The sequence below is a fragment of the Diabrotica virgifera genome, chromosome 1, assembly GCF_917563875.1.
Source record: "Diabrotica virgifera virgifera chromosome 1, PGI_DIABVI_V3a".
In the NCBI taxonomy this organism is placed as follows: Eukaryota; Metazoa; Arthropoda; class Insecta; order Coleoptera; family Chrysomelidae; genus Diabrotica; species Diabrotica virgifera.
The window spans coordinates 207,499,685-207,513,219 of record NC_065443.1 but is presented as its reverse complement, the minus strand read 5'-3'; the positions used below and the strand labels follow the sequence as shown (position 1 = coordinate 207,513,219).

The 13,535-nt window shown below is 31.4% G+C and overlaps 1 protein-coding gene across 3 annotated transcripts in view; it reads right to left on the bottom strand.

The window, feature by feature from the left end:
* Positions 1-12,763, bottom strand: part of LOC126882021 (myrosinase 1-like) — a 247,134-nt gene extending 234,371 nt beyond the window's left edge. For all 3 annotated transcript variants that reach the window (XM_050646805.1, XM_050646800.1, XM_050646812.1), the window contains exons 1-2: positions 12,600-12,763; positions 9,803-9,882 (exon numbers count right to left, since the gene is read on the bottom strand). In XM_050646805.1, coding sequence (XP_050502762.1) covers positions 9,803-9,882; positions 12,600-12,637 — 118 coding nt within the window. In that variant the 5' untranslated portion in view covers positions 12,638-12,763. The remainder of the gene's footprint in view (positions 1-9,802; positions 9,883-12,599) is intronic.
* Positions 12,764-13,535: the final 772 nt, after the last annotated feature.

The following is a 13,535-nucleotide window of genomic DNA, read 5'->3' as shown; positions in this document are numbered from 1 at the left end:
TGTCCTTTGCTTTGCTTAACAAATTCAGATTAAAAAACTAGCCTACTTACTAGCAATGATTTCAGCTGACGTTTGTGTGTTGGCAGAAAATAAAAGGATTGTGACGTCACATTTTAGATTTTGAGGTCGATTATCTCGAAGACGGTTAGAGATATCGAAATGCCGTTTTCAGATTTGGATTTAGAAGACAAAACCACATGAGAATCCATCGATAAATCTGCTCTAAATATTGCAGGAGCGGCAACGCAATAACACACAAACTTTGCGAATTTATAAACGAAAAGTTTCCGTTAAAAATTCCTGACACCCTACTAATTAACCTATTTTAATTTTGCAAATAAAAGGCACAGTGTTCTTCTATATGTAAAAAATTATCAACTTGCTTTCTGCTTTATTTTCAGTCCTTCAAAATTTTGAAAAATTTCATTTTTTTGCGAAAGCTCTATTGCAAAGTTATATTGCAAAATTTATTAAACCTATCTTAATGAAGTTTACAGTAATGTTTTATTATATCATACAGTTTTTTTGGGTGAAATATGAAGGTCCTAAATGTAGCACAAATGGTTGAAAAAAGTAAAATGCAAATACTTGTTTTTTTATGTTTTTTTTTTCGCAATTATTGCTATTTTGCAACAAGGCTGACAATTATTAAAATTTTTAACCAATCCTGTCTTGTGGGAAATTTAATTACGCAACTTTGTGGCAATAAAAAGGAAAGAAGAAGTTGTCAACACATATGGGATGAACGAAGGCTCCGTTGCTCAGAATCGGTTAGAGATATGGGTGTGGTTCTTTACATTTTCTTTTTAGCTGGGAAATAGGTGAATAATAGACAAAAAAAAATAAAAAAGGGAAATAGCTACTAGAGCTAAACTAGGAAATAATGGACAAAAAAATTAAATAATTAATGAATCAATATAAAGCCGAAAGGGTGAAACTTAGGTTTCCAACACTCGAATGACAAATATTCAACAAATCAGGACAGAATATGATGATTTAGATTTTTGCATCGTCACCTTTTTCGCTAAATTTTGAATAAGCGACTATTAATTAGAAAAATAAATAAGTTTTATAGTGTTTACATTTGCAAGATATTTACATTCGACTACGCCAAAAGATTGATCACAATTCATTCCAAATGAAACTGGCTTAAGTAAGAAGAACAACAAACAGGGCACTTAGATCACTACGTTTAAGTTCTCAATGTTTATTCTGGATAGGAGTTGACATGGAAAAGGGATTAACTTTATAGCGGACGTTGAAGTTGCTTACATTTATGGTGAACAATAATGAACCAATCAACGTTCACTTGTCGCTCACTGAGTTCTATAGTGGCACATTTTCAGAAAATGGTGTTTTATAATAACCACTACTTAAAAATCCCGAAATTTCTCTTTATAATTAAACGAAACCGGCATAACGGTAGCTTGTATAAAATCCCCTAGATAGAGTTGTACCACGTGCATATTTCCCTCCATTTCGCTCGGGCGGCAGCACTATACCGTCACATATTTAATATGCCGTTGACATTAGGTGTGTTTGTGTTGCTTCTACGTGAAATACCGGCACATTTTAATCAAACTAATGTTATGCCACTTTTAAAATTTTTATAACCTTCAATAAAAATATCTTATTTTTAGTCTATACTGGCACATTAAAAGTTGTGCCAGTATGAAATGAATTTTTGGGCAAAAACATGCTATTTGTGTCACCAAAATATACGGTTGTGTCGGTATAGAATTTACTTTAATTCAAATACTTCACTTTTTGCCATGAAAGAACCAAGTTGTGCCAGTATAGGTTTACATTTCCTTATATTTCACTTAAGAATGTAAGAAGAAGAAGAATGTAAGAAGTGGATACAAAACCAAATTAAACACCTCCGAAACTTGTTCTGGAACTAGACGTTCCAGGCAGATCAGTTAAAGATCCGTGTGACATCACAAAATGCAGGCAAACATGTACCGGAAATGCACAGAAGAAGAGAGACGAGCGTTTTTAAGTTATACTGGGATTTGGAAGACATTTGCAGACAGCTAAACTACATTATAATGACATTGATGCAACAGGTTAATGTAGCAAAGATTGGTGAAAGAACCAATAACAATACTTTTTATTTTGTTAAACAATGTACAAAAGTAAGGGTGTGCAAATTTTTTTTCACTTCGACTTTATGTATTACTTTAGGTGTTTAAAGAGAAGTCTTTATTAAATGATGTTTCAATACTGAAAGTCGAAAAGGATAATCATGGCATTTTCCTATATAAATGGTGTGTCCTTCTTCTTCTTATTATCGTGCCCTATCAAGTCCTCTTGACGTTGGCGATTAACGTGGCGAAACTGTCTCTCTCTCGAGCTGTTCTAAGTAGTTGTTCTGCTTTCTTTATTCCTGTCCACTCATGGATATTCTTCAACCAAGAGGCTTGCTTTCTACCAATTCCTCTGCGTCCTTCGATTTTACCCATCATAATAAGTTGAAGAATATTATACCGGTCTCCCCTTACTACGTGTCCAAAATAGGCCATCTTTCTATATTTGATGTTATTAAGCAGCTCGCGGCAGCATTTGCTCTCTTAATAACTGCCACATTTGTCAGCATAGTGTCCGTGTCCTTCCTTTGACGAATTTTATTTTAAAATGGTGAACTTATTCAAAGAAATACGAACCATAAATCCTAGCAAAGTATTCTCTTTTAAAGACATTGAAATTAAAAGGGTTTATCAAAATAAAATTACAATTTCCAGAAAAAACTATGAAGATCTAATGTATCCTATTCGATCCAATACAATTAATAAAAGTCACAGTGAATTTTACAACAACTTACATTCCACGTTTTTATTCTTGTTTCTAAAACAAGGTTTTTCTGTAACTGATAATCATTTTAAAATTCATTTTTAGTTATTAGTCAGAAAAACATTGTTGTCTTCATATAGATATAGTATATCTTTAGGGCGAATAAAAATATAATTAAAAAATTAAAAAATAAAATCGATTATTTTATGAACTCTTTATGCCACTACTTGCGACCGACAATCTTTGCCAAAACACTATACAACTTGATTTCAATACTGACATATTTATATCAGAGTTCTCGAAATTGATTTAATGGAAAAAAAATGTAATATCTAACCATTCATTAACAAGTATTTGGTTTCTTCGGTCGACGTCTTATCCATAAATTGTAATTTTGAATGGTATTTTATGATGTCATGAAACTTCATGGTCAATTATCTCAGAACTTCATTTTTACGGTTGTGCCGCTATAGAACTCAGTGAGCGTTTTGTTCTTTAATGCAAGGAAACAGTGTAAACACCAAAATTTTTCCAATAGTCCATAGCGTATAAACATTTTATTAAATGGAACTGGAGTGTTTCTTACCTTGAAGAGCCTGTTATCTTTTAGACTATAAACATATCAACATATATCAATCTACGCTAAAGCGTAGAAATATTACAATTCTACTTAGAAATTTTGTCACCGCGTAATTTTACTACAGTCTAATTTAAAATTATTCCTATAACCGGGATATTCTAATAGGTAACCGATCATTAGTTGCTAATAAAACAGTTTCGGCACCTCAAATTTCTATTCCTTAAACCGGGATATTCCTATAACCGGTATTCTAATAAGCGGGTTCGACTGTAATACAGGGTTATACGAGACTTTTTCTTCTCCAAGTGAGATGGAATTCTTTTAATAAATTAACGTGTTTCTGTATAGTTTTAACTTTTATGTCAGTACAGCTTTTCTCGGAAATGAATACTTTTAAAGATATAATCAAAAAATGAAGAAGAAAATCGAATTTTTTCTTAATTTTTTGACATTTTGATTATTTAAACAATGTTTCTGGCCTTTTTGAGTGGAAAGATAACTCAATTATTATTTTATGAGTTACTTCCAAGCAATTTCTGCAAAAAAAATATAAGTCGCCTCTCAACATCCAAATATACTCATATTTTTACAGATGAGCCCTGGACTATAAAGCATAATCGGACTAACTTAATTACAATTATTTTAAATACAACTCAAACTTAAGTATGTACAAAATTCTTAATTACTCTGAAGGGCCTCATTTCTCCATTCACTTCTATTTTGTGCTTTTCTGTTACTGTCACTCGCCTTCACATGTTTAACGTCTTCCTCCACTTTATTAATCCACCTCGTTCTGGATAGACCTCTTCTTTTGGGACCGATTAGTTTTCTTGTCATTACTAGTTTAGGTATTCTGTTCACTGACATTCTTTCGACATGTCCCAACCATCTGATTTTTTGTGACTTGACGAACCTAGTGGTGATAGGTTATTTGTACAAAGCCATTAATTCGTTGTTGGTTATTATCTCCCTACCGTGTTCTGTCTTCCGTCCTTCGAATATACGTCTCAGTATTTTCCTTTCCCATCTTTCCAGAGTATCCTCTTCCTTCTTATTTAATGTCCATGTCTCACCGGTATGTGTTACTGTGGATCTAATTACTGTTTTATGTAGGGTGTCCCAAAAGTAGCGGAACGGTCAAATATTTCTCGAAATAAACATAGTATCGAAAAACTGAAAAATACGTGTTCAATAATTTTCAAAAATCGATCGAATGACAAAAAACCACCCCCCGCTCCACCCCCTAGAGGTTGGGCAGGGGGTAACTTTGAAATCTTAAATGGAAACCTGAAGTTTTTATTTCAGATTTTAATTCCTTACTTAAAATTAAGTAACTTTTATTCGAGACATTTTTTTGAACTATGGATAGATGGCGCTATAATCGAAAAAAAAACCATTTATTCTGATGTCATAGGCAAATAATAGAAACGGTCTAATATCTCGAGAAATACACTTCCAAATGAAAAACGAAAAAATGCGTATCTAATATTTTTCAAAAACCTATCGAATGGCACCAAACACGACCCCCAATCCACACCTGGAGGTGGGGTGGTGAGTAACTCCAAAATCTTAAATAGCAACCCCCATTTTTTTGCAGATTTGGATTCGTCATGAAAAAATAAGCAACATTTATTCGAAACAATTTTTAGAATGATTAATAGATGGCGCTAATAGATAGTCTTTTTCCAATTATAGCGCCATCTATCAATAATTATAAAAAATGTTTCAAATAAATGTTACTCAGTTTTTCATGATTAATCCAAATCTCAAATAAAAAATATAGGTTGCCATTTAACATTTTAAAGTGAACGCCCACCCCAGCTGTAGGGGTTGGGGTGAAGGGGCATGTTTCATTCGATAGGTTTTTGAAAAATAGTAAACATAAATGTGTTTTTTGGTTTTTCATTTGAAAGCGTATTTCTCGAGATATTAGGGCGTTTTTTATAATTTACCTATGGTATTACAATAAATTGTTTGATTACAGCGCCATCTATCCGTAATTCGAAAAAATGTCTCAAATAAAAGTTGCTTACTTTTACATAAGGAATTAAAATCTACAATAAAAACGAGGGGTTTCTATTTAAGATTTGAAAGTTACCCTCCACCAAACTTCCAGGGAGTGGAGTGGCGGATCGCATATGGTGTCATTGGATAGATTTTTAAAAATTATTGAAAACGTATTTTTCAATTTTTCGATCCGTTGTTTAGTTCGCGAAATATTCGACCGTTCCGCTACTTTTGGGACACGCTGTATATGTATTGTCTAGACACCTATTTTGAATTTATTAGGATTCTTAAACTAACTAATTTTTATTCCCTTTTGCTATTCTGGCATCGAGCTCCCATTTCTCTTTTCCATTTTCATCGAATACTTTTAGGTATTCAAAACTATCCACCCTTTTAAAACTATAGCTTTTGCCAATTACAGACCTCACACTTAAGTCTTCTTCTTTTTTTCTTCTGTCTGTCTCATGATCATATTACGTATTTGGTTTTGTCGTCATTTAGCTCCAATCGGAATTTCTGTGCTCCTTCAATAATTTCCTTCAAAACTCCTCTTAATTCTTTCGCGGTTGTTGCAACGATTGTTAGGTCATCAGCAAATGCCAGTCACTGGTGCTCATTTTTTAAGTGATTGTTTCTTCCACCTTCATGTTGCATTTTCTAATTACAGTTTCTTACACTAAGTTGAATAATGTAGTGGATAAAGGAGCTCCCTGTCTTAACCCTTTTGCAACCGTAAATTAATGTGAAATGTGTCCCTGTCAAGCAGTTTCACAAGTAGAGTTATTTAGTTAGTTATTTAGTGTCATTTTAACCAGCCTGATCAGTCTCATTGGTATACCCAAATGTTCCGTTACTCGATATATTTTGCCTCTACCATCATCCTCTACTATCATCTATCACATCTTTGACTAAAATCCATAAACAAAACATACAGAGAAAGTTAACCTTCCTAATAAGTTGTCTGTATCTCTTTTAAGGAGGAGATTTGGTATATAGCAGATCTTAATCTATAGCAGGTCAGTATTTAATAGTATTGCTGAGTATGAATAGTATGGGGAGAGTAGGGTAAAGTGGAATAGCTAAACTTTGATATTAAATAAATTTTACAATTTTCTAAATGAAATCTTGTAAAAAACGTATCTTATTCCAGTAAAGTTTAAGATCATTATGTCGAAATATAAATTAAATTAAGTCAGTAAATTTTTTTTATGCCTGGGTTTGTCAGGCGTTGGCTTTTTTTCAGTTTGCTCCGCATTTAATCCTCAGATTTAACGCATCAACACAAATTCCGTGTTGCATAATAGCAGTTTGATTTTGGCAAAGGATGCCCGTTCACAAAGATCTGCTTCCAGATGTCATTGGCTCCACAGAATATTGTTGGGTCGTTTTTCGTTTATAATTTCGCATTTTACACCTGAAAATACAGATATTCTTTTTTAATGGTGGCAGTCAAGTTATAATTACAAGTGGGGCAAAGTGAAATATCCTTTGCCCCACTTTTAATTATACTTGACTGCCACCATTAAAAAAAGAATATCTGTATTTTCAGGTGTAAAATGTATGTAATAAAATCTAATAACATTTTACATTCTAACATTCTACATTTAACAATCTATATTTTATATAAAAGATAGTTAAGTGTGATTGTTTTTGTGTATTGCTTTCAAAAATATGTTTAGTTAAGTAAGATTGAATAATCAGCAATTACACTCACCTGCAGATTTTACAAATAGTCGCCCTAAAATGTATAAACAATGATATTTTCAATAACATCGACAGATGACCATTACAAAATGGTCGATAAGCACTTACTACTTCTAAACATTGATTGGATTGTAAACGCTGATGGCTCCGTTTGCGGAAGAATTTGAAAACGAGCTATTCTGCTTTACCCCACTATTTTACTTTACCCTTTCCTTCCCTACCTCTATAATTATCACACTTCAGTTTGTCTCCTTTTTATACAACGAGAATCATACCAATCCGTTGGCATTATTTCATTTTCTCATACTTGCACTATTAGTTGACATATATCTTTCTCTGCAGTTAATATCCTCCAAACTTGATCATTTCTATGCATATTATGCCATTTTTCCCGGCATTTTTCATTTCTTGTATTGCTGTCACCACCTCCTCCTTTGTAGGCTACCTTTTAACTATCTCATCTTCTCCAACTGCCCAGTTGTCTACTACTTTGTGCTCCATCTCACCATTTAATAATTCTTCAAAATGTTTTTCCACTTCGTCAATATTTCTACCGGAGCTGTAATACGCCAGTCAATGAGAGAAAAAACAGGATATTACCTCCGAATTCTATCCTACTGCATGGATTTTAATGCAATTTTGAGGATAGCCTCTACTTTTCTCCTAATTCAAAGTCTACCCTATGCAGATGTGCGCTTTAATCTTGAGGGTGGTTCCCACCCCTTCTCGAGGGTGGAAATTTTTTTTGTCAAGACAACCACGGAAGTGGCTAGAGAATCTAATTCCAAGCAAAAAATGGTCTATAATTATTTTTTTTAAATCTCAATACTTTTTGAGTTATTCGGGGTTGAAAATTTGCATTTTCTTTGAAAAATCTCACCTTTTCGGACGGTTTTTTGCGAATACTTTAAAAATTATGCATTTAACGAAAAAAAAAAAAATAGGTATATAAAACATTTTTGTAGCTTATGAAAAATCAAAGAGATTCGTTTCTTCATAAATCTTTTAGTTATATTACAAAAAAATATGGTAGGTGAAAAGAGTTTTTTTTGGTGCATGCGCAAATAACTTAAAATAACTTCAACCTAAAATAACAGAGAAATGGTCGATTTTAGGGGTATAATTTTACCAATATCTTTTGTAGTGCTTGAAAAAACCTTTAAAACGAGCACTGTTAACTTTCGATTACATTTAAACTAAGCGAGATATGATGCAAAAAAAATTGATAACTAGTTTATTTTAAGATAAAATACGAAGTATATTTAACTCCTCATCCACCAAATTTAAATGTATGGTTTTACTTCTACAATACATTTTATTATATTGTTATTTCTATGTTCAAAAAGTTGGGCGAGTTTAAAATGAATGGTTATTGAGAAAAATAAGACCAAGAGACATTTTGAAATTTTTTTAAAATTATTTTTCTCCATGTAACTTAAAAATGATAAAGAGATACAGTAATAAAAGACAAAACAAAATTGTAATCTACAAAAACACCCCACATTTTTGTACTATTTCTTTTTTCATATCTCTTATCATTTCCGAGTTACACGGAGAAAATTAAAGATTTTTAAGAAAATTTAAAAATGCGCTCTATGAGTTGATCTTATTTTCCTTAAAAGCCATTTATTTTAAACCCGTCTAACTTATTGAACATAGAAATAACACTATAATAAAAGGTATTGTAAAAGAAAAACGATGGATTTAAATATGGTGGATGACGGGTTAAATATATTTCGCATTTTATTTTAAAATAAATTAGTCAATTTTTTGCACCGTATCTCCCTTAGAGTGAATGTAATTGACATTTCACAGTACTCGTTTTAAAGGTATTTTCAAGCACAACAAAAGATATTGGAAGCATTATAACCGTAAAATCGGCCATTTCTGTTATTTTAAGTCGAACACACCAATTTGAGCATGTACCAAAAAGAAAAATCTCTTTACACCTACCATATCTCTGTTTGTATTATAACTAGAAAATTTATGAAGAAACGAATCTCTTTGATTTTTCATAAGCTACAAAAATATTTTCTGTAGTTTTTTCGTTAGATGCATACTTTTTAAGGTATTCGCAAAAAACCGTCCGAAAAGGTGACATGTTTCAATGACAATGGCAAATTTTCAGTCACAAATAACTCAAAAAGTATTGAGTTTTCAAAAAAATATATAAAACAGTTTTTGCTTAGACTTAGGTTCTCTACCCTCTTCTATGGTTATTTTGACCAAAAATGTTCCACCCCGAGAAGGGGTGGGAACCACCCCTTAAGATAAAATCGCCTTAGGATATAGGGTAGACTTTATTTCTTGAGCTATTCCCTACTTACAGTGAAAATACCTAGTAAATTTTTGCAGTAGGATGGAATTCGGAGCCAAATACACTCACTGACTGCACTATAATAATTAGATCTCCGTCTTTGCCTGTAATATAACTACAGTGGCTTTGGTAACCTTTTCCCATCTTTTTAACTTTCTTATAGAACGATCTCACCCCTTTTGTTTTAAAGAAGACTTTTCCAAAACTAAAATATTTGATATGCCGTCACCAAAATGGAAAATAAGAACAAAAGGTTTTCGCGAAGTGACCCTACTGATTCTTTAGCATTATACTGTGGTTATACTGATAAATGATCACCTGTATTATTATTAGTATATTTGACGTAAATTCGAAGATAATTTTCGTTGAGTAATATAAGATCCTGTAATAATACAACTTACCTTCTACTTGATATGCGGCAGTTGATACACCAAACAAAAATCCTTCAGGAAACGGTAAGGAATCTGGTGTAGAATATACACTGCAACAAAAATATATTTACAAAATAAATTGAGTGACTATTTTTGTTTTTTTTTTGTTGTGTATTCCTCAATACTGGAAATCAAAATGTATCTCCACTCATTCAGTTAAATATTCACAACTACCAAATTTATATATTATGCTTCTTTTCATGAGCATTTTTCAGTGCGTCCCAAATGATAGAAAAAAGGTAAGTCCGTGATAATATACATTTGTAACATTTATTCTAACATGACATTTTAGTTAAATCTGACAGTTGTCAAATTTTATTTGCAGTTTGGCATAAAAACAAATCAATTGTGTTTAGTGCATTTATAAAATGGTATTTTCTTTGATTTGTATAGTCTTATAAATTGTACAGATTCGTAGATATATTATATAATTCGAAATAATTTTTTGTCGATTATAGCGCCATCTATTGAAAACTAAAATAAATGTTATAAATGCCACCGACGAAATTTAATCAACGACGTGCATTTTTTCTGTCACATACAATTTAATGCGTTAGAAAGAAATCGAAAAACTGTGACGCACTGAAAGATCCTCATGAGAAAAAGCATACAGTGCGTCCATAAAGTGACGCATAAATTCATTATTAGCTAAATAAACAACATTATTACAAATTACCGAAACAGGTCGATTTTTGATTTTAATTTATAAATTTCTGGCATTTATATCATACTAGTGACGTCATCCGTCTGGACATAATGACGTAATCGATGATTTTTTTAAATGAGAATAGGGATCATGAACTAGCTCGTTTGAAAGTTTTTTTTTTTTTAAGTTTTTAACATTAACATAGGTAATGGTTTATATATTGTGTCCAAAAATTTTTTTTTAAATTAAATTAATTGACACAAAAAGAAGTATGTGCATAATTTATTTAACCTTTAACTACCCGCGCATCAAGTTATAACATAACTACACGTGGGGCGTACTTTATGCGCCACAAGAAAATACACTTAAAAAGAGCGGATTTGTTTATTTATTTATTTTTTTAAATACACTTACTTGTTTATAAACCTTATTCGGCATTAGCGAATACTTTGCTGTACGAGTTCGAACGAGTTCCTTCTCAGTAAGCCAATTGATATTTGTAACTGGAATCTGATTCCATGATAAATAAAATTACAAAAAAAATTTTTTTAAATGTGACTTTTTACATGAGAAAAAGTATTGTTTATAAAGAAAAATATAATTTGTGCCATAATGACCAAAAAACAAATGAAAGATGTACTTACATTACTACTTATATTACTATAATCGTGGCGTATATTGTCCACCACCGGAAACAACAAATAATAAACTGTAAATTACGAAACGAAATAACGAAACCAAAACCAATTGTAAAGCACATTCCTGTGATAGGTTAGATAGATATACAAAGTCAAAAATTAAATTTTTAAATATATTTTTAGTAGAATTCTTATATCTGGCGTACAAAATACGCCAGCGCGTGTAGTTAAAGGTTAATTCAAAATACATTTTACTGCTGTCATAAAACATAAATAAGATGTTTATATGTTAGACTAGTTTGACTAAATGACGTCACTAGTATGATATATGTATATGCCAAAAAATCATAAATTGCAATAAAAAATCGACCTGTTTCGGTAATTTTTAATAAATGTTGTTTATTTAGCTAGTAATGAATTTATGCGTTACTTTATGGACGCACTGTAATATAATAACATTTAATTCTGTGATAATTTTACCCCTTGCAGATTTTTTCTCATAAATGTAAAAATTTTCGTAAATGATATTTTATGTTTCCTTTGTAATTGTATGTTACGTTTATTTGTTAAAAAAAGTCTAAATTCTTGTCCACAGCATTCATGGCTGTTTGTTTCAATACACCAAAAATGTCACCAAAATTCTCGTTTAACAGATTATTCTTTAAAAATCATTTATTATATTATTAAAATCACTCATTTTACCATTTTTCCCATATCTAGAGACTCCAGAAAAACACATAATGCATATTTTTTTATTTTTTAGTATTAACTTTATATTTTGACTGTATTTTATAATGACCGGTAAAAAATACCGGGGATCTGTAGTTACGTGGTAATATTGGGATGTCTGTAGTTAAGGGTTTTAACCAATAGGAACACAGTCGGTGGGAAGACCACGAATACGACGGAACGGCAATTTATTGAAGGCACAATGAAAAACAGATTAAGAATTTTATATATTAAAAGAAGACAAATAGTGTCAAGTGATCCTAAATATTGTGATATAATTTTGAAAAACGAAGTTTAATATATAACATCACAATAGAAAATATTGCTATTAAATGTTAAGATTCAAATGGGATCCAAGTTAGCATACATACATTTTTAGTTAGACTTCCAGAATCACTTCATAGAAATTTTTCACTAAAAAGTACAGTTCTAAATAAAAATTCACAAGTGTTTGGTGCGATCGGTTTGTTAAATTACATAAGAGTAAATGTGTGTGATAAACAGTATTTTTAAGATTCTAAACAATCAGTTGAAAATTCCTCAATCTATATTTCCATTAAAAAAAATGATTTAAATAGAACTTCATTCATTGTTGTATGTTAGCCTGCAAGCATATTACAGTATAGTTACGGTAGTATAGAACAAAAATTGGGAACATACAGGATTAATGTGAGGAAAGTTAAAAAACATCTTTACAAATACAAAAAATATTTTTAAAAATAACGTAAAAATACCAAAAATAAATCATAAATACCTTGAAACCACAAGAAGGAGTAGTAAGGACACCTTCATTTTGTATATACCCACAATATAATATTGATAAAACAAAATTCATTTTTGTATAAACGAAGTTCGAATTTTATATCTATAATTGAAGTACCTATTTCTTGCTAAGTCGCGTCGTTATCTAAGTAATTGATTATATATAATATACTTATCAATAAATTATCATAGTAGCATCCTATTTATTGTTGCCTTAACAAGCTTAAAAGGCAGGTGTTTTATGAGATGTTCTATGATACAGCAACTTATTGGCTTGGCACGAGCCACTAACTAATCACACGAAAGATTACTCGAAGGAATCGAAGTTCGAATAGAAAAAAAAGCACGAAATCATCATCATTATCTTTGTCTTTATCCCTAGGCGGGGTAGGTTTCCCTAATTGCATTTTTCCATAAGTTTCTATCTTGTGTCATATTATTAGTATAAGAGCTGTGAGACATTTTTGAGTAGGTATTTTAGGCAACCTGAAAATGTTTCAGGTCACTCTTCTATGATAGCCTAATACAAAAATGCCGGTCTGGCTGGAGGGTAGCGGTTATTTTCCCCAAAAATCCCCCCCAAAGTTAAAAAAAAAGGGTAAAATTGTTATTACAAAAAATATCATTGATATGACTTGAAAGTAAATTTAAATATTCAAATATAAAGAAAATGAACAGACCAGGCGATTTGAGGGCGATTTTAACTCTGCAAGATACTTGCATGGGCGTCTCAGGATTATTTTCAGGGGGTGCATCTGAACTTCAGAAGATTTCATCTGAAGCTGTACATACTATTAACGAGTATAAAATATACAACTATACATGCATAGATATGTAAATTCCTTCCGGACAGGGAGGTGCAATTATTATTTTGACAGGGTATTTTTTAATTTTAAAAATAAATATTCTAAAAAAGACAGGTTTTTTT